General features: G+C 39.1%; 1 protein-coding gene across 2 annotated transcripts in view; it reads right to left on the bottom strand.

Moving 5' to 3' along the window:
• Nucleotides 1–20,688, bottom strand: part of RB195_001816 (uncharacterized protein) — a gene marked incomplete at both ends in the record, with an annotated part of 52,401 nt that overhangs the window by 2,628 nt on the left and 29,085 nt on the right. For both annotated transcript variants that reach the window (XM_064198771.1, XM_064198770.1), the window contains 31 exons: nt 71–229; nt 1,208–1,383; nt 2,298–2,409; nt 2,468–2,618; nt 2,678–2,792; nt 2,919–2,987; nt 3,103–3,207; nt 3,447–3,542; nt 4,778–4,887; nt 4,956–5,095; nt 5,774–5,868; nt 5,927–6,084; nt 6,200–6,254; nt 6,510–6,641; nt 8,091–8,221; nt 9,533–9,591; nt 9,677–9,787; nt 10,270–10,432; nt 10,500–10,567; nt 10,624–10,709; nt 10,780–10,931; nt 11,063–11,169; nt 11,222–11,328; nt 11,823–11,974; nt 12,041–12,144; nt 12,205–12,302; nt 12,991–13,092; nt 13,335–13,433; nt 13,511–13,627; nt 13,845–13,979; nt 14,998–15,122. In XM_064198771.1, the coding sequence (XP_064054651.1) occupies nt 71–229; nt 1,208–1,383; nt 2,298–2,409; nt 2,468–2,618; nt 2,678–2,792; nt 2,919–2,987; nt 3,103–3,207; nt 3,447–3,542; nt 4,778–4,887; nt 4,956–5,095; nt 5,774–5,868; nt 5,927–6,084; nt 6,200–6,254; nt 6,510–6,641; nt 8,091–8,221; nt 9,533–9,591; nt 9,677–9,787; nt 10,270–10,432; nt 10,500–10,567; nt 10,624–10,709; nt 10,780–10,931; nt 11,063–11,169; nt 11,222–11,328; nt 11,823–11,974; nt 12,041–12,144; nt 12,205–12,302; nt 12,991–13,092; nt 13,335–13,433; nt 13,511–13,627; nt 13,845–13,979; nt 14,998–15,122 (3,589 nt within the window). The remainder of the gene's footprint in view (nt 1–70; nt 230–1,207; nt 1,384–2,297; nt 2,410–2,467; nt 2,619–2,677; nt 2,793–2,918; nt 2,988–3,102; nt 3,208–3,446; nt 3,543–4,777; nt 4,888–4,955; nt 5,096–5,773; nt 5,869–5,926; nt 6,085–6,199; nt 6,255–6,509; nt 6,642–8,090; nt 8,222–9,532; nt 9,592–9,676; nt 9,788–10,269; nt 10,433–10,499; nt 10,568–10,623; nt 10,710–10,779; nt 10,932–11,062; nt 11,170–11,221; nt 11,329–11,822; nt 11,975–12,040; nt 12,145–12,204; nt 12,303–12,990; nt 13,093–13,334; nt 13,434–13,510; nt 13,628–13,844; nt 13,980–14,997; nt 15,123–20,688) is intronic.

Below are 20,688 nucleotides of genomic sequence, written 5' to 3'. Positions count from 1 at the left end.
CTGCAACGTTTCATAATCAACAAAATCAATAAAATGTAAGGAGGACAAGAATAGACGCAGGTAAACTCACATCTTGAAGCAAACCATATTGACCAAGCCATAAGCATGCGTAAGAAGGTTTCCTATGCACAACTGTGGATAGCCGTTACGGATTTGCCAAGCTGAGACGAGAAGATACAGGCATTTGATCACATAGAATGCTTGTGCCACTGTATTCTCCATCGCTGCCCTGTAAAAATATTGAATATTCAGGACTTCACACGATCGTTCATTTTCGTCACTGGTCAGTCCACGAGGAAGTCAACCCTGTTCACAGTCAAGTCACAACGATCTGACTTGTGATAAAAACACGTAAGCAGTTGCGCTCGCTGCGAATCCCAGCAATGGGGGCTAGCGAGTTAAATGAGGGTCCCTGTACCACTTCGAGCCGAATTGCTTGCGTAATTGCACCAGAAGCTGTCATGATGCGATTGTTAGTGCTAATTTTCTGCAGTTCACTGCCTCATCCGACGTTACCTCGTTCATAACAAAGACTACGTCATACTTACAGTAGCTAAAATTCCCATCAGATATTCAGCCCGTCTTCGTACGACCTAATAAAAAAAACTTCTTTTCATGAAGAATAAAAGATGAAGTATCTGGTGCTAATGAATCTGCTTGGGATGTGCCAATGCCCCCATTTCAGTTCAGAACCGCTTGAGGTTTTGGAACGCGTGATGGCCTGTACAGTTACTTGTGGGGGTAGCCGACGTCTCCAATGTTTTTATCCGTCCAGCAAATCTGACACCAATTTACCGACCCTGGACTGATGAAAGGCTTGATTAGCACTAAGACGATTTCGAGCCATCGATCGATCGTGCAGACACAGCAAAAGCTTCTTACGGGGTGCGCTACTCCCACCACTTGTATTTTTTCATTGTCCTCATAGTGCAGCGTCCGCTGTCTGAGCTCATCATGTAGGTTAAAAACCTTACTTGCAAGAGTCTTATGAACTTCGGCTGGTTCGACTCCAGTTTTTGCTTGCTTATTTGTTGGAATAAATTACTTATATAAGCGGGCGAGGAATAAGGACGGTGAGAATAATAAGCCAAAGTCTAGATGTAGAATAGGTAAAGGGGCATGGCTGGTGCCATAAGCATCCACTTGGAATTGTGCGGTGTTAACCTTACAGCTCATCCTTACAATCCTGGCGAAAAGTTTAACCTACCTTCTCGTAAGCGAAGGGAGCACAAAGAAGATCCATACATGAAGGAAAACGATCATGAGCAGTTGATATGCGAGTTTTCCGGGGATCCATTTGCGAAGGTACAGTCCGCGATCAATAACTATCAATAGTGTCATCACAAACAACATCACGACGAATGTTAGTGGAATGCGGTTGGACTGCAAATTCACATAATCAACACTCGAACTATCATATGATCTTCCTCTATTTATCGCTGTTTATCATTTGCAAAGTTGACATGTCGAAAAGCTTCAAGGAATCAGTCATCAGAACACTCGTCTCACACCTAGATATTCCACTGTTTACAATTTTCAACGTTGTTTCTTCGCTAATATAGATATTAGGGGCAATCATATAAAAGCGAGCCTTTTGTTCAAACAAAATTTATTTTACAGGAAACATCTGCATTTCCACAATTTCTCTAAATAATGTCCTCCTTTTCTGACATGTTTTCCCAACTTGTTGGTAATTTCTTCATTCTGTTCTCGAAAAGAATGAGGTTAGATGGGTATCTAACCAGTTGCCCGCGAATGTTTCCACTAGATCGTTGGCCTAAAATCGCTTGCTTCCAAATGTTTGGATGTAAAGCAATTACTAAGCATAAGTTGTAGAAGAGTGTCTCCAAAATGAAATAAATAAGCGGCTCGAAATGTTGCAGAAGCTGGAGCGCGAAACAAATTTTAGCTCGTTCAGTCAGTAGCGGTCAAAGCCTGGATGGTGTTGAACGCTAGGCGCAATAGAAAGCTTAAGTAGGTAAGTCATATCTAGTTATACATACCACACAACTATATGTAATTCCCAACATATATCTGACAGGTATGGAGGCACAAAAATTTTTGAGACATTGACGCTTTCTTTTGAAAAATTGCAGCAAGAAAGGATTTGGGAAACAAAGTGTCGAGCGTTGAAGCAGAGAAGGAAACACGGATGACAAATGTCTACGATTCCAAAAGAAGACGTTTACATAATTATCTTTCGAAGAAAACGGAAGCAAGTGACTAAACAAAGTAATTTCCAAGAATCTGATAAAACGGCATCTCTCATCACTCGAACCATCCTATTCATAACCTACCTGTATGTCTCCAATCACATTTCCTGACCCGCCTTCCCCAAAGGCCGAGTATCCGAATGCGATTATTAGAAATGCTACAACATCCAAACCAAACATGATCGGATAGAGATCCCTTTAAAAATGGTAAAAGGTCACTTTTGCAATTTCTATAGACCTACATTCAAACTCACTTAATATATCTAAATTTCGGTTTGAAAAGCTGATTAATAAATCGAATAATAGGGTTCCCCGCCGATTCCTGACCAGCGTCCGTTCTTTCTGCTACATTCGCCGGAGGTTGCGTTTTTTCAGGATCTTTTCCTGAGGCGGTCCGCTTCTCCTCTAAAAATTTCATTATTGGGAAGCGCGGAATTCATACGATCAAAACAACTCATCCTTACCATCTTTGGTTCCGTCCGATGACCCTTTGGACGTCGACTCTACAAACTGATGATCTGCGGATTTTTGAGCCTCTCCATTCACTGCTTTACCTCCTCTACTGCGCTGGGTTGCATCCTTAAAAAAGCATGCATCTTTTTCAGAGGTTAATCCACAATGAACAGTTAGTATCAGTTGGACATAATTATACTGGAAAGCTAAATATAACAACCGCTCGAAAACTAAAAAAAACAGTGTATTTGCCTCCAAGTAGGTCTCTTCAGAATCATTTGCGGCATTGTCATTTTGGAAGGTCACGGTTAGATTTGCATCCTGAAAATGAAATTCCGCATTTATCAATTTTTTTTTGCAGAAAAATTCTACTAAGTAAACGTCAAAAGGTTTTACAAAAAGTGAAGAATATTTTTGAACGTATCAAAAAGGCTACCTTCCATAGTCCCAGTTTTCTTAGCATGTATCTATGGAAGAATAATGCAAACAACAATGGGACATCATAAACTGCGAAATTGTTCTGTCTTTGCACACCCAAGACCTAAATTCAAAAGTAATCAATTAAATGTAATTCAGTTAAAATATAAACCGGAAAGGATAATAATTAGATAGCGGAAAATGGAGAAGTTAGAAAGGAAAACGGAAAGAAAAGATGTCACAATTGAAACAATATGAAGAAAGACAAAAAAGAGCTGTCCACCCATGACCATATGGTAATATAGTCTAGAAGAACTTTGTAAAAATGAATGAAAACGGTAAAATAATTCAGAAGTTACCCACTTTTTCCACTGTCAACGGATCCGCCGCTTGTTTTGACTGTGCAGATATGCTGTTGAATTCAAAGATGGTAAATTGGCAGATGAATTTGATCACGATCTGAAGAGAAAAAAGAGTTAACAACATTTGAAAATTGGTATTCCTCTGCATTACAAACTCTTGTTGGCAAACATGCAATAGTAGTGACGAATATTCACCACCTTTTTGATTGGAATCAAGGATCGTGGTAAACCCATCGCGGACTAAGTACGACTTAAATCAAACTTAGGCCGCGCAGTGAAGAAAGAACCCTAGGTTGGGTGCTTAATCGAGTGCGAAGCAGGTGGCTACGCACCAGTCAGCTCGACTACGGAAACCGCAGCCTGGCTGGAATCTGGCTGAACATTCTTCGAAATCGTATGTTGAATCACGGAAACGCAAATAAGTGTCTTTACAGCCTTTATTTTGTCCTCCTCGTACCGTATGCTCTCTCGTCGAAATGGTGTACTATTGGGTTAGTGTGGAATTATATTTCTTAGTCGTAACAGTAAATCGAACAAGCTACTCGTTTCTGTTCTTCATAATAGGTTTTCTTTTTTTCTCCATATTGTGCCTTTTCTAGACTTTTTTATTTCCTGAGGTTTCGAATTTTGCATATTGTGAAGTTTTTTTCTGGTTCTTAAATGTCGTTAAGCTACAAAACTATTAGGATCTTTTTCCTTTCTGCTTTATACATTTTTCAGTTTTTCTCGCATATCAGTGTATGAATAGGACTGCGTAGTCTTAGTAAAGTCATTCCTTTAGTTTTGTCTTTTATTTGCTCTTAGAGCCCCTCTCAGATCTTAGTTTATAGGGATTTACTTCCTGTCCCTTTTTTGTATAGTTGTGTATAATTAACTTTTCTCAAAAACAAATTTAGGGATTTAACTATGATTCCAATTACGAAAAATACCAATCATGCGCAACTACAACGATTATTATCATACCATTTATACGATACTGAAAGGGAATAAGTAGGGAAAAGCTACAAAAAGCAAGAAGAAAAGAGGTGCATGAGTCTTCCATGTTATTGTGACCACCTCTTATTTGTTGTTAATTTGAAACAATTCTTTTTTATTCCTTTCTCACCATTACTTCGCTAATTGTTGTAATTCACCCTGTCATTCCTTTCGGCTCCCTTCGAGATCAGAAACAGCAACTGTTGCGCGAAACCGGTACATTTGCGGCGCGGTGATTTCAGTTGTCACTCTCCCATACTGTAGCTCGAGTCGCTGCCAGCACCGTTCAACCAACCAACGACCAACCAACGAGGACGGTTACTATGGGCCAAGAATTCAGGGAAGAAAGCTACCAACCACAAATTCTGTGTATGCAATCATCGCCACCCAGAAAAATTTGCTCGGTCGTGGATTTGACAACGTGCCCCATAAGAACACCATCAGCGGCAAAGGAAGAGTAATGAGCCCTGAAAGAAAACAAGTGCACCTTAAAAATCTTGAGAAAATCTTACAAACTCTAAATTCAGCACTTTACCTGCTCCACTAGCATGTGCCATAACGGCCAACAGATAACAAATGAGATCAGTGTTAGCCGCAATGACACTACCAAGAGCATTCACTAGCTTTGCCAGCACAGATCTTTGTTGCCAATCGGTCAGTGCTGCGGATTCCATCCTAAGTTAAATTACAAAGGTTAGGGTTGAATTACGCAGAGGACCAGAACAGTGCTGAAAGCGCACGTGCAGAATCGAGCCAGCACGTACGAATTTCTGCGAAATCACAAGAGATTTACAACACCGTCAACGCAATGAAGTCAAACATCAGCAGGGTGCAGAAAGAATACATGCACAGGAACTCATAGAAAAATCAAGTGTTGCGACCATTGAGAAAACTTTGAAATGATAGCAGCAGCAAACAACTAGCATTTTGGCCACATTTCGCTCGGTTAACATAGGGACTCATCAACATCCACAGAACTCCAGAAGTTAAGAGAAACTTTCTTTAGGTCGACATTATATTAGCATCATCAAACTTAAGCGAAATGCTTGAAAAAATTCACTTGAAGCGCGTTTGCTGTGGAATTGGCAACATACCCGCAAATAATCTGCATGAGAGCAGCATCTATTTGACAAGTGTCTCTAAAAATTCAGCTTGTAGTAAGCAAGCGCTCTTTTACATATAATAAATTTAATTGAAAGAATCATTTTAGCAGGACAGCGGCAAAAACTTGGTTAGAAATGAGATGGAAGTAGTTAAGTAGTAAATAAAAAAAGTGGGAGTGGGATTCCTGAGATGTATAATAAGTGAATCCTAGATTTCAATTTTTAGAAAGAAAACTTTCAATTAGCTCACCTCTGAATATCGCCTTCGCTCTGTACTAGTAACAAATTCGTCATATTCATCCTTTTTCGCAACTCTGTTAATCTCCTGGATGTATCCGAGAGGGACTAAAAGTCAGACTTAATAAATTTTCAATACAAACAATGCAAAACTGGCGCAACCCACCTCACTGTGGCCCTCCTTCAGTTTCTCCTTCTCTTTATTTAGGACATACGCTACATATCGGTGCTCTCTGGACAGCCTGTTTAGGTAGGCACTTAGCATTTCTATCGCATTCACCACCATTTTTAGCGCAAACTTCACGAACGCAGATATCTTTGACTCTAAAAGTCCTGATTTTTGAAAGAAAATTACAAGTTATCGCCAGATAAATGAATGAAACGAAATGAAGTAAACTAAGATAAACAACGGCCAGCTGATAAACTGTTTGGAAATCACCTTGAGGTTTTTCAGTTTTCAGCGAAGGCTCTATTGCTGTTTCCATTGGCGTATCCTGAATAACATCGTCTTTCGTTCATGTAAATTCATTTCAGGAGGACTTAGCACTTATTACATGATTTACTCTAAGCTTTATGAAATGACGGTAATCTCTGGAGATTACGTTAAAGAAGAAGGAGAAAAAAAAACAACTTCCTAAATAGAACAAATGAAGCCGATGCAAAAAACCAACAAAAACATGAAGAAATTGCAAAAATAAGAAGAAACAGCAATTTGGACAGAAAAAAAGGAAAGAGGAAAACAAATGTACCGGTTGCATGGGATGTTCTCTACTCATTGCCTCGATCATTCGTCCTTCATTACTCTTAATTTTCTCCGCTTCTTTGACTTGTTCGAGTGTCTTTGCTAGATCCAAATCATGTCCTGTTGCAGCATATACCAACTGAAATATAAAAAAACAATTATTCACAGCTTAGCAGTATGACGCGACGTGGGTGTTGTCCTCGGTCGGCTTGTCGCACTAGCAAGCTAGCAGCCCTGCACCGGAATCGCCGTACTACCTCCTGCGCCTTAATGTATCAAAAACTGAGTACATGGAGTGCGGACCAAGGATAGAGGATGATCCAATTCGTATCGCCAGCCCCTAATTAAACAGAGTGGACTGTTTCAAGGAACCTTGGATCCAAAGTGACTTTCACAGGCGACATTGATCAAGAAGGTCAAGCACGTGTTAGTGCGGAGTGGAAGTGGAAAATGGCAACGGGCGTACTGTGCGACAGGAAAGTCCCTGTTTGACTGAAGTAGAAGATCTACAGGACGGTTGTGTCTGCTGTTGCCCTTTACGGATGCGAGTGTTGGCCGACGACGACAGCCTTGGAAAGAGTGTTGCACGCTATGGAGATGCGGATGTTGAGGTAGACGATAAGTGTAACGCTAAAAGGCAATGTATCCAACGGCACTGTAAGCTCCATCTTCGGCGTCGTCCCGATAACTGAAAGGATGAAAGAGGCGCGAGTGAGATGGTTTGGTCACATCTTACGACGAGAGCAAAATTCTGTTGCCAAAACCGTTCTGAAGCTCGACGTTTCAGGCCTGAGGCTGGTCGGACCGTGTGAAGCGGGATATGATAGATGTGCGTTTGTGTGCTTGGCTGATGCAATGGATTGGACTAAATGGAAGACAAGAAGCAGAAAGGGGGACCCTGCAACAACGGGGGACAAACGCTAGGAAGAAGAAAAGAAGAATTATTCACAGCGTACATGATAGGAGCGTGGAAAAAACGACAAAATAATCTTATTAATAAAAATGAAAAAGAGAGTATGGTTGAATGAAGTATTCTGAGCAACCCAATAGAAGTTCGTATCACAAACATGAAAAGAATATTTAGTCGTATATATAGTTTACCCTATCAAAACATGAGAGAAACGTAAACTGGACCTTCGAGGTAAATAATCATTGCTCAACGGTGGGAGAGGTTTTGTATTTGCATGAATTATTTAACGAGAGCACCACCTTCATAAAAGAGCTTTGAATAGTGGGCGTGGACTGTATAATTCTGTGCTATATGATGTCGTGAAAATATCTAATTTGGAAAAGACAACATCCACGGAAGTAAGACCAAACGACATTTTCGTGGATTCTGATCTGTTAGAGCAAGTGTACATTGCAAATCATTCAAAAAAGAAGGCAGGATCAAGGATACGTAATAATGTTTATATCCACTACGAATAACACATATTTTTCACTCATACTGCCAAAAATTTCGAGGGGAAAACATGGTGGGCGTGAGCAGTAAAATATGAAGCGAAAACAAAACGAATGCAGTGAAAAAGTGGAAAACGTTACAAAGAATAAAAACAAACGTCAAAACAACTATGTAAAAAAAACACACCTGTCCCGGATCCAATTTTTCGAATTTGGTCGCTCCCGGAGTCACTTCTGGCACGAAACTTTCCACCGGCTTTACCAGCTCATCCGTGGAGGGGTCATAGTCAAACATATAGTAGTCGCCAGCTCGTTTCGCTGGAAAATGCAGGAATTATCTATCGGATATTCACATGGAGCTGCAGAAACGAAATGACGTGCTGTTAGGCCTGAAATAGTTAGTTGCAGAAATCTGAACGAAATCTGGATAGTCGTATGGAAGACAAAACCAAATTAGCGATTAACAGCCACAACGAATCAAGGCGTGCGGAGACGGACCAAGTGGTCCGTGAAGAGGCGAAAATCACGACGAAAGTGGGATGAGTGTTTTGAAATGTGAGCTAGGGTTGAATCGAAGCCCACAGCCGATTATCATCAAGGATTTTTTTCAAAGTCAAAAATGAAGTTTGCTTTTGAGATTTCCCTAGGATTCCCCAATGATAATGCGACGTGAGCCACCGCATCCATGTCGAAAGCGCTTCCACCCCTTTTCGGTCGAAAGTTATACCTAATATGGGAGTGGACAAGCTGCAACTTGCTGCACCTAAAACAAAGCAGAAATACTCTTTTTAACAACGTTGGTATCGTTCTTATTATAAGTCAAACTTCCAATTTTTTTTTGAGAAATTTGCATAATTTGCGGAGCATTTGAAAACATAAATAACGCCAGATAACACTTAAAAAAAGTAGTCCTATCATGCATTATTGCGACTCCCAATATTTCAAACTCGTCAATTTCAGGCATGACGTTGTAGTCCGCACTAGAGGACGGTGGTAGCACTTTCGCCATGTATCGGCATCGAAAGCGGCGCTAAGCTGGCTCAATTGTCAGGGCACCGAACCGAGCGGTGACGTCTTTTCCACTGCCATTTCGTCGCTTTTCCGAGGCGCATCGTAGTAGAAATGGAAAAACTCCTCATCGTCCACTTCGTCTTCATCATCGTAGGTGTGATAGGCTGCCACGACAATAAACATGTTTCTCTTTACAGACAGCGTCATGTCAATTGCCACCAACACCAAAACACTTCACAAATATAGTAGAAATTCGTCTGGATGTTATCAATCAAAAACAAGATTAGGAATCCGCGAGAACTAGAACGACCCCAAAAAGAGCATAAAAGCAAACTCCACATAAAATTAAACCCATCATGTCTGTTGTGTGAATGTCATAGAACTCGTCATATGTAAGTCAAAAGCCGAGAGAAAACTTTGCAAGGTAAACACTTGCATAAAAACGTAAGTTCGAAGTCTTTCGAATAAATCAAAATTTGAAATCACAATACTCTAACACGTTCAAAAGCTGACGGGTCTGCATCTAAGGAAACAAAACAAAATCCCAAAGAGAAAAGGGCAAGACAAAATTCGTTAAAATAAATAATAATAAAAACTCATCCCAAGAACTCTTCTTACCTTGACCATATGTTTGTGGGTCAAAGATGTATTCTCCCTTTTCCATTTGCTTATTGTATCTAAAGAATAACGAAGAATAAGGATGAAAAAAGTGAAAAAAAAATTAGTCCGCAAAACCATACGAAAACATCTTCTAATCCTTACCTCTCACGTATTGCCGCTGTTCTTTTGCGAATCTCATCAAACTCTGCCGATTGCTGCTCATTTTGCTCCTTCATCTCTTTTTCGATAAGTTGGTTCTTGAGTACCGCTCCTCTAAAAAAACGATACGACCAATGATGCACAATGTATACAGTGATAAATTCTAGAATAAAAAAGTTGAAAAAGAGACTAGAACAAAGCTTTGAAGAGAAAATATCTAACGAGTAGTAATATGAATGAAGTAGTTAGTGTCGGATCCAGTGTCAGAGCACACTAACTCCAATTGATTTACAGTATCAACTTAATCAAACGCTTCCGAAAAGTGAGCATGCCAACGGCGAAGATGTAATTACCCGACCAAGCCCCTCTCATTTTCCCCATGATGTACAGAAATTTAATTAATACACGAATTAGGAGGATAGATGTCAAAATACACATAGTATAAGCAAGACAGACAATAAACAGTATTAACACACTTCAAAAGCCGAACTTAGTGCACTCGCACTCACGCAGTGAATACTTCCAGAACTATTACGAGGTATTTAACCGTCAATAAATCAGCGAAGAAAAAACTGCTGATTTCAACTGGAACAAACCTATTTGCTAGGATGATCTCTGATCGATATTCAACCATGCAATGCTGGAAGAACCACGAGTGGAAGATTCTTATTTGGAACACTAAAAATGCTAGCGCGACCGCATCGAATCCTATTTGAGCCTCCTGTTGTACTACCGAACATGTGCGATCCAGATCGGTTTCTGGAAAAGAAAGCAATCAATTCACTCAAATCTAGTGAAGGAAAAAATCTTACAGTTTTTGGCTTACCATGAGGGAAAAGAGGTCCTGCTCCAGCATCTTTTCGGGCTTGCATAACAGTATTCACACAGACAATACTGAAATTTACAACGAGTCAGTCAGTTTCTAGTTATACCACCGGTTTGCCATTCACCTGAAGAGTTGTCTAATGGTACATCTCATAGACCTATGTACGCCACTACCATCAAAGAACCACTCGAGAAAAACGCAACCGACAAGCTACAAGAAATCAAAACTAATTAGTAGGAGAGACAGTTTTCAGGACAATAGCAAGAATTTTTGCGCCCACCTGCAAAGCTACTTTGCAGAACATGCAAAAAACTGTGTATGACAGTAACGTTTTCCATTTCGCCAACGTGCTTTTGAAGCTATTTGTTCGGGCATTCATCACGTAGAGATTATTTCCTTGCCACAGTATCCAGAATGTGAGCATAATGTACCCTGAAGAGAAAAATAAGATGCAAAAACACTCAAGATTCAGCACCAACTTTTTTGATACTAGTGGCCAAAAGCGTGGTAAATCGTCGGCAATTCGAAGGAATACATAGAAAATTTCTGGAAATCAGACTCACCTAGCGCGAACAAGGATGTGCCTCCTATACCGGCTATCAACGTCATTATCAGCGTTATCCAATGTCCATAGTGGAACACTGCGATTTTGATGAAATCGACGAAACTCCTAGATAAACCCCTATCGTGATGATAAGCCAGGGAGATGAATCAACGCTCACCTCTGCGTTGCAATAAAATCGTAGCGTGGATTGTTTGGTTTCAGGTGGTAGTCTTCGTTGACAAATATGCTGTCATTGTCAACGCCCTCGTTCCGGAAGACTGTCAACTAAAATGGGTGTGTAATTCAACAGTTACGGACGTGACAAAGCGTCCGTAACTGTTGAATCAACGAGGACACGTTGCATCGCCTTTTTCATCCAAAATTCCTTAGGCATTTCCTCCTCGCTACTCTTTAACCCATTTGCATAATCTTGCAAAAAAAAAGTGAGATGAAATTGACGTGCCATTAACCGATTGTTTTAATCCCAAATACGTCTGAACTAGAAAAGAAAAAGAATGCAAGTGAGAAAAAATATTGGGGATGATATTATAGAAAATGAAAAATCTGTGGATAATTAATAAGTAAATAAATGTTTTTCGACGCTTATACAACACAGACACTACTGCCAAACCACAAAGTCATAGGTCCGTACGTGTTGCTTCAGATTGAATCATCAGCAGTTCAGAAGCAAACGAACGAAAACATTACATTGAGGAAAAAAATTGGAAATTATTTCCATTAATTACACCAGAAAATCTCGTGGATTTTTCCAACTGTACCTGACATGACGCCACTAGCAAAAGGAGGAAGTCGGCAATTAGGTTCTCGGCAGGCCAATTCACAGCATAGTTTGACAGACCCATCCAGATGTCGAAGTTAACGTTCTTGGTTGAGCTGCTTGAATCGCCAAAAATGTGGTCCCATGGATAAGCTAAAAACCAATCAGTACGCATAACTAAAAGAAGGCAAGAGCTAAGAATGGCAAAGAAAAAACTACCTAGGCAACTATCTTCTGGTAATCCTACATAGATCACGTATTGTAACGGAAGCAGTACCGCTAAGTAGATTACGAAAATGTACCATAATTTGCGACAGACCGACCTAAAAATTGCCCATAAATTGCGTTAATTTTACTAGTTCTTCGAAAACAGCCTGTTTTACCTCTTGTTCAACACGAAAATGCCCAACCAAATGCAAATCACAGCAGCTAGCATATCCATACGCACCCAGGCATTTATCGCCATCATAATTACACTAGTCTAGAAAGAGAACATTTTTGAAAAGTGGTAATTAAAAATAATCCAGAGAAGTGCCGAAACGATATTATTAAAATGTGCAGTAGACGCATATTTTGAGCAGCGTAGCGCATCCAGTTAGAGGTCTACTGCAGCCGCACGGTCAATGGTTCGAGACCGCCTTGGTGCCAATCAAGCCCTTCATCCCGCCGGGGTCGATAAATAAGTGCCAGATTTGTCTAGGAGAATAAAAACACTGACTTGATACAATGGTTGACTACAACAACTCATTGTAAAGCATAACATGCGTTCCAAAACATCAACGATTACGAATAGCAGCAAAACGCGTTGGCGCATCCCAAGTGGGTTGACACGCCGAACTTAATTCTTTTAATCTTTCTTACATTATATTCTATCTTCAGTAAACAAACAAATCAAAATTCAACGCATTCATGATTTCTGGAGCTTTGTATCTGCAGTTTATTGTCAGCTGTGTCAGTACTTACATGACTAACGTAAAAACCACAAATCCTCAATCTTGTTAGTGTGCACAAAGTAAAACCGATCCGAAAACACAAAAGGCACACTGATTTGCCAGTTCAGCCAATACAATGGGAAAAATACAACAAGAAACGGAAGAAGTGGTCCTCATCATTTCTCCTACCTACATTAAATGTGGTAAGAGGCAATAAAATGGAAAAAAAAAACTAACTTCGAAGCCGAACTTGTAAAAACTGAAGTCAACGATAAACTTCATGCAATGTACTAAACTGTGGTCAAATTCATCTATGTTGAACGAAGGGAACACACGATCCTGAAATTCGTCTCCAATAATCCCATGAATCCAATCAGACGTTAACACAGAAAACAGAACTTTTCACTGGAACTTGCAGTTAGATGTTTTTCAATAGAAAAGAGCAGAGAAATGTAACTACTTTAGTCCCAGGTTTCCGCTCAAAAGCACTTTGACAGATGGGCCAATGGTAAGATTACGAATAGAAAACAGCGAGTATTGTTAAATACCAAAAATGTTTTCAAGGAAGAACCGATAATTACCGAGGTCGACTCCGGAATACCATGCATTCGCCGATAATGTCGTTGTCGGTAAACGATAACGGATTGTAGTGCCAAGACAATTATCGCCACAATCATTCCCTAAATTAATTTTGGAAAAATTAGTTTATTAATAAATTCCACTAGTAAAACAAAATAAAATAATGAGTGAAACATACGCCCAATAGCTGCCATGTGTCAGTTTCTTTTTTGATTCCAACCCATTCGGGGAATGTTTTCGTCGCGTTACATACCTCACCATTATTTACAAAACTCAAATCCGGGAAGTGACTCAACTAAAAGAATATATCTCAAAAATTATGGAAATACGCACACATTTCTAATCCAACCCTAATCCTACGAGTACTCAAAACATAGTTAACGATGGTCTTACCGAAGTGGCGCAAATAGGACCAAATAAAAAAGGGATCAAATAGGATAGAGTAATAAAAACACAGAATAAAAGTTTATGAGAAAAATTTAAATAAATAGATGCAAAAAAAGAATACCGACCTGATAAATCATCTTTAGAACAGCAACAACACATAAATAAGCGCACATAATTAAACTGAGCACACTTGACACAGCTGATGGCAGCAATAGCGCCAAACTGACCAGTATTACCAAAGGAACGTATAAAGCACATATCTGAATATCGAAATATGTATTCCAGGTACACGCTGACGAAAAAAAAGCTCCTAAACAACTACCATCTTTAGCTTTTTGGGTATACGCAGATTCTACTCGCCCGTTTGAGAATTCTTGCAAAAAAAAAATTCGGGGAATATTCGATCACATAAATAACCGATCCGCAAGAGTTCTCGAATATTAAAATATGCGCAGAATATATCACTTACTTTTAAACGAATATGTAACAGCTTGGACTCAGCTACCTCTTATTCCTTCTTGCAGAAACATCTCTAGGATCTTTTTTTTTTCGAAAACTCCTCAAACTCGACCGAATCAATCTCGATTTTGGCACCAAAAAAGACTTCTGTCGAGTCAACAGTATCTCCGACAAAAAAAAAGTAGTTCGAACATTTTAGGCAACCAAATAAATAACGCATTGCAGCGAAGTCGAAAAAGAACCTATGTAAATATTGTTAGGAACTCCCAAAATAGGTGTTCTTTACCCCAGTTACAACTACCAGGTCCATCTCTCATAAGAAAGCCCATCTAACAACGTCATCCTCATTCTCATCGATGAATCAAAGTGGGTACTTTGAATCTATTTTTTTTATCATTATGGCACCTGTTTAGTTATTGCAATTTGTCAATCTTTGTGTAAAGTTGGATATCAACATCCTTGTTCAAACCAGCAGTTTCATGGAGAGCTTTGTCGAGGAATTGATCCACAGCAAAAAAAAGCTATTTTACATCAAAACTGAGAATTTTCCCAGGAAGAAATTCGTCGAAAAGTCTATGAATTTAGAATTGGTTGGTGTGAAGGGAACTATCGAATCTTTAAGGAGCTGGCACCTGGTGCAACCCAAACTATTGGCAAAAAAGTACTGTAGCGAGCTGAATTTAGCCAATCAGTAAAAGCGTTGCTAAGAGATGTCAAGATAGGAAAGTTTTTGCAGAAAAAACAAAAATAAAATAAAGTGCAGACAAAAAAATGAAGATTTGGTCAAGTAGAAGGAAACAAAAGTGATAAGAAACCTACATTTTTTGCTGCAAATACTGCAACAACAATGAATACTATTTTCGCAATATGAACTTCTGTAAATCGCCATGTCAAATCGATAGCGTCGTTCCCCCAACGAACTATTTTTGCGGACAATGTTGCTTCTGAAAAAACTACAATTTCACATAAGGATACTTTAGAAAAAAAAATAAAAAATAAAAAAAAGACAGAAAAATATCTGCGGTGTCCCATTCCTTCACCAACATCCATTATAAACATCAAAAAGAAGTCCTTCAGCTGTTTTCTAGATTTCTTGTGAGAAGTAATTCAAAATTTTACAATACCAACATTAGATGATAAGTAAGAATCAAATATTGGCATAGGCAGATCACAAGCATGGGTAAAATCACCTGCTGATCGGATATATTCGTGGCATGCCACACCTTTTTTAAACTACCCCCGGATATTTCTACAAATTCCATCGAAACCACAATAACGTAAACCCTTCTTCTTTAATATGAGTACACTGGCTGTCCACAAGCAACCTGCAGCACGAAAACTGCTCCCCTTCATCTATGAGGAATACTGATTTGTTTGGTCCCTGTTTGGTGCATTGGTAACAGTTAGTTATCGTATGCTCGACCAACTTCAATCCTTAAGGTTTATGCAAATGAGCGCTACGTATTTACTCAATATATTTATGCCGTACATATAGTCAGTCATCAGACCAGTAGGTACACCTTGATTTCAAGAAAACCAGGGAAAGGGGCATCCTCAGGAAGTAGCACTCTGATGGCCTTTCTGAACACTCGAAAAATCCCCTTATATGAAGGGTTTGCTCTGAAACCTTCCGAAGAAATAGTCTTATTTGCTGCTAAAGTTGTAAGCTGTGCCGTTTTTAACCATGCTGCATCAACTTCCCAGCTACAAGTAGTGATTCGAACTTATTACGAATACTTTTGTCCTCCACAACAACCAAACAGTTACTCAACGATGACTCATTGTTTTATGTACACAACACTTTAGAGCAGCAACGATGCCAGGAATGAGATTGATGACCCGATGGATCAGCGGATCTCACAACGTTTTCATACGAAGTGACAGCTGCTACGTACCGCCCTTTGAGCAGAAAAAGAAAGAAAGCAAGCAACAAAGAAATAACCTTAAAGTCTTTGAATTCGCGTGGAACAAATAAATAACTTTTTCTCACCATAGCGATAAAATCCTCATATAGTAATCGATACGTGATTCGCCAGCGCATATGTATGTACACACCTGGGTGTGAAAAAACACCGACTAGTTACAGAAGTATGGGTGCTGCTTTTTTCTCTGTTCATTTCCTTTTTTGTAGTAAAATAAATAAATAAATGAATAAACACAATTAGTTGTTGAGAGGAAATTTAGCATAGTATTAAAAACGCTATATATGGGAACACAGAAAGATGGCAAACAAATTTTTCTTGAAGAAGCTTTGAAAATGCATGTAATATCGACAGTGCTATACCAGACTAATTTGAACAAAACGCGAGTGCAGCACAATCAGAAAAAGGTTGTGGCTGCACGATCGATCGATTGTTCAAAACCACACTAGTGCCAACTAACCCTTTCATACTTCTGAGATCCATCAATTGGTAGCAGGTTCGTCTGGAGGATAAAAACAACTACTTAATGCCGTGCATTTTATCCCATAATTTGAAAAAAAGTCCTTGCAACCCTCGCACATCGTATCCAATTAGGTTTTTAAGAATGCCAATAGAATCGGTAATATTGTACCCGACTAATTAAAAATCAGCCTAGAAGACGCAAGCAGTTAGGATTTATAAAGCAATTTTCTGCGGGAGAATATATGTAGGAAGTGAATTAGACTCTTTGATCAGCCTTAAACACACCATCAACGGAGTGTTTTGCTTTGCTCATAACTGGTAGCCAATCCAAAGAAAAGCGCGTAGAAGAAAAAGAGCAGTTAAATCCACAACCGAACTGCAAGTCTGGAATACGTAGAGGAAGCATGCACATTGATTAGAAGTGTAGAACACGGTTCAGTTCAGTTGTGGATTTATTTGTTTCAGATCGCCAAAACCTTGTCGATCCAGCATTAATGAATGTATTCTTGGCATTTGGCCACCGAAAAAGAAAAGACTTGTCCGGGACATATAAGCTACGCTTTCCCCCTTTTTATTATCGCCAGTGTTGTTTTCCTTCAACTAAAAGATAAGGAAAGGAAAGAAACTAGAACATTTTCTGAGCAGAATCAGTTACCGAAAGGAAAATTTAACTAATGCAAACTCACAATCAAGGATTCAGTGTTCCAAGAAAGAAAAAAAAGAAGTGAAATCGATTTCTCCTCCAATTTTCAACAACTGAGCAGCAGCAAGTCAGCAAGTTTTCGTCATTTCCGAAGAAATTCAATGCAAACATAGCCATTTTCTTCGTGCCAAAACGTTCAATTCTTAACAAAGTCTTTGTCAGAAATGATGCCATTATTTCAACCTACTTATTTACTTCCAAAAAAAAAAAAACATCTAGTTTTATTTCTGCATATCATACAACCTTTTAAAAGAAACCATTCCAAACAATATAGAGTAAACTGTGACATAACGTTAATGTGATTACTTATTAACGTACTACTGTGAAAAATTTTGAATTCGTGCAGCTCTGTTATAAGCATCCAAGAAGATATCAAACAAACATATGACAATTCAAGAAGAGGCTGACTAGAAGTTTGAAATCTGATTGTAACTGAACTCTAATTGATTTCGTTCAATGAATGTTACGCAGTCATGGGTAATCATAATTCTCTGAGGATAAGAAAAAAGATAAGAAAATTGGTGGCTGTCCAAGTGTGAAAACAAAAACATTTAAGGTAGAAGTTGCAGAGCGGATTTTTTTTTCAAAAATGGTACTTCGCTGTTTGTATGAGAGAGACAGAAAATCTACTAGATTTTTAGTATTTACTGTTTACATCATATACTTAAATAATTACAACACCATTACGTCAAGTTCTTCGCAGAAGATTCGAATTGCTTATCTTTCTTTCAAATCCATACACTATAATTGAGAAAAGAAATCAGATCATCCACTATAAAATTCCCGGAATGCTCACCCCATGGCTTCTTCCTCGGTCCATAGCTCTCGAACGGACGGGCGGTTATAATGGGAGTTGTTATATCGTCGCCGAAGTCTATGAAGGGCATGTCATCGATGCCCGAGTCAGCCGAGCTGATCGCCGACGATCGCATAACGTTCTGTGTCAGCAACTTCTTCGCATTCGACGATTTCAACGCTTTCGCTTCGTTTCGACGTCTAGCAGTAGCTACGAGTTGATGGAAATAGTAGTCAATAATATGTACAAGTTCGGCATACATCGCGATTAGTGAGCTGTTAAGGGACGAAAAGGGTACTGTAGTGGAGTAAATGGATCATGTGGTACCACGCATGAGCTGGGTTCCCCTTGCCTCGATCATGGCGCGTTTACAACACTTGGCAGCAGCATTCACTCTGTTAAAAGCGCCGCCCAATTCAACTGCCGAAAGCACACGACGTCACTCGGACAACTGGCACAACTGTTACTGGTAGAAAAATTAGGTCACTCGTTGCGTGAAGAATTCGTGCACTTGTCAGAACAGCTGATCACAGCTACGAGGAATGACCGAGTTGAGGACAGCTTTTGCAAAAATTATTTTTAAAGCAAAGTTTCTCTGCAGTCCCTAGCATTTGTCCATTAATTAGGTGCACAGTAATTTCAGTGACACACATTTTTTATAGGTCGGCTGACAACGAATCAGGTTTTGGAAAGGGAAATATGCGAAAACAGCGAACAAGCAATGCATTGAATATGAAGAAAATCGTTCAGAAAAAAAAAGATAAATTGCAAGTCATGCTAACAGTTGAACAAACAAAAGGTGTGATAGCCTCAAATTTGGTGAATGTAAGTGGATGTAGGACCATTCCAAGCAAATAGTTATGATTTGCAAACTTTTTCAACCACATTTAACTGCATCTGACCTTGAGATAGTAGCCAAGCATTAAAAAAATTGACAAAAAAAAGCCTCTGGGAAAGATTGCATGAAGCAACGGTTACGAGTGGAATAATGGGTTCCTAGTAACACATATGTGAAAAGGAACAATTCTTAGCACTTCTTGATTTTCACTTCAAACAGGCGTCGATTTGCGCTGTCTAATTTAATAAATTTCTAGGAAATAAAAATAAATCTAATGGACACTCAAAATCTTGAATTTTTCCCCCGATTTCAGCCAACGCAACTGGAAAACAGTTACAATACCCACATTTCGAGACCTCATAAGCTTCGAACAAATACTTGCGGCGAGATTTTCATCAATCACCGTAGAACCTCAATAACTCAAGGGATTTCAAGTGAAATGTTCAAGTTGTGTGAAAACAGGATTTCACGAAAAAACGAAATCTGCGAAGAAAAGAGAAAATGACAGGGATTGTACTGTATTTTGTGAGAAATGCTTTATTTCTTTGGTTTCATTTCTGCATAAAATTGTAGAAAGTACATAACGTACGTACTTATCACTGTTTAAACTGTACATAGCATAAAATTCTGTGGAATCTAAACTTACAGGACGAACTCTAATCAAACATCGCTTCGTAGACAAACTCTTCTTTCTTATTACATTATTTTTGGCTACCAGCGCAATAACTAGACGAATATTTAGGGTCAAGAGTAATGTAACACCAGCAACTCGCAATGCACTTTCCCCCGTCACCCGAAAAATCTATTATGGCCCTTGTGGGAAACAAAAAACGATACTAATACTCTGTTATTAACGGAAAGAGCAAAAGTACAACGATTACTGATCGGTGGGTTCCATTAAATAATACAAAATCTCGAAGAAAGATACTGGATCGAGATGGAAACTCAAGAGAAGTGGAAAAAGTATTGACCTATTTTACATGTAGGACAATGACACGGCTCAGATGAAACAACATTCGTAAGGGCTATGCGGAATTGAAGAAGAATTTAGACAAAAACAAAACAAGACCAAAGGGGAATGAATTTTGCATCAGATTTGCACGATTCAAAAACATTTGCGAAAAGGTCCAGAGCTAAAACAGCAGAACTGCTAAGATATTAGTTGTTCCTGTAGTCAACGAATTGCAAACTCAAAGCAAGCGATGAACTTGGAACTTCCAACATTATTCGATTAGAAGAAATTACGAAACCAATGTAATGTAATGTGTTCACTAAGGTTCTTGCTGGGAAAACCTGTCCACCTTTTTTCCAGGTTCGATTCTAATTGAAGTGGGACTAAGAACGCGCCCATAATCGCGTATTAATGCACTCACGAAAAGTTAAGAGGACATTTTCCTAGAAGTCCTCGTTAAAGAATAAGTATGACTTGAAAAAAGTGTTTTTTCTAACAAAGGAAAAAAAGATTTTAAAAAATGTATGAATAGCATCATTTGCCACCCAGAAATAACGGGAATCGAATATTTTAGAAACATTCCAAAAGATAGAAGATAGAAATAGATAGAAAACAAAAGAGTCTTGAGGCAAAATCACGAAAATCCCTAGGATAAGCTAAGAACATGGAGATAGGCGAGGACTGTACGTACAGGAAAGTGACCAACGGAAATTTATTCTATCGGCCGCCTCTCGCAAACTGTCGATAGCGAGAGCGTCGTCGTACGGAATCAAATTGGATGCATAACAACTGATTAAATCCATACTGATCGGACTATCAATGACTATGGGAACGTCG

The sequence above is a fragment of the Necator americanus genome, chromosome IV, assembly GCF_031761385.1.
Source record: "Necator americanus strain Aroian chromosome IV, whole genome shotgun sequence".
NCBI classification, from domain to species: domain Eukaryota; kingdom Metazoa; phylum Nematoda; class Chromadorea; order Rhabditida; family Ancylostomatidae; genus Necator; species Necator americanus.
The sequence above is the reverse complement of the archived record's forward strand: the minus strand, read 5'-3'. Positions and strand labels throughout refer to the sequence as shown.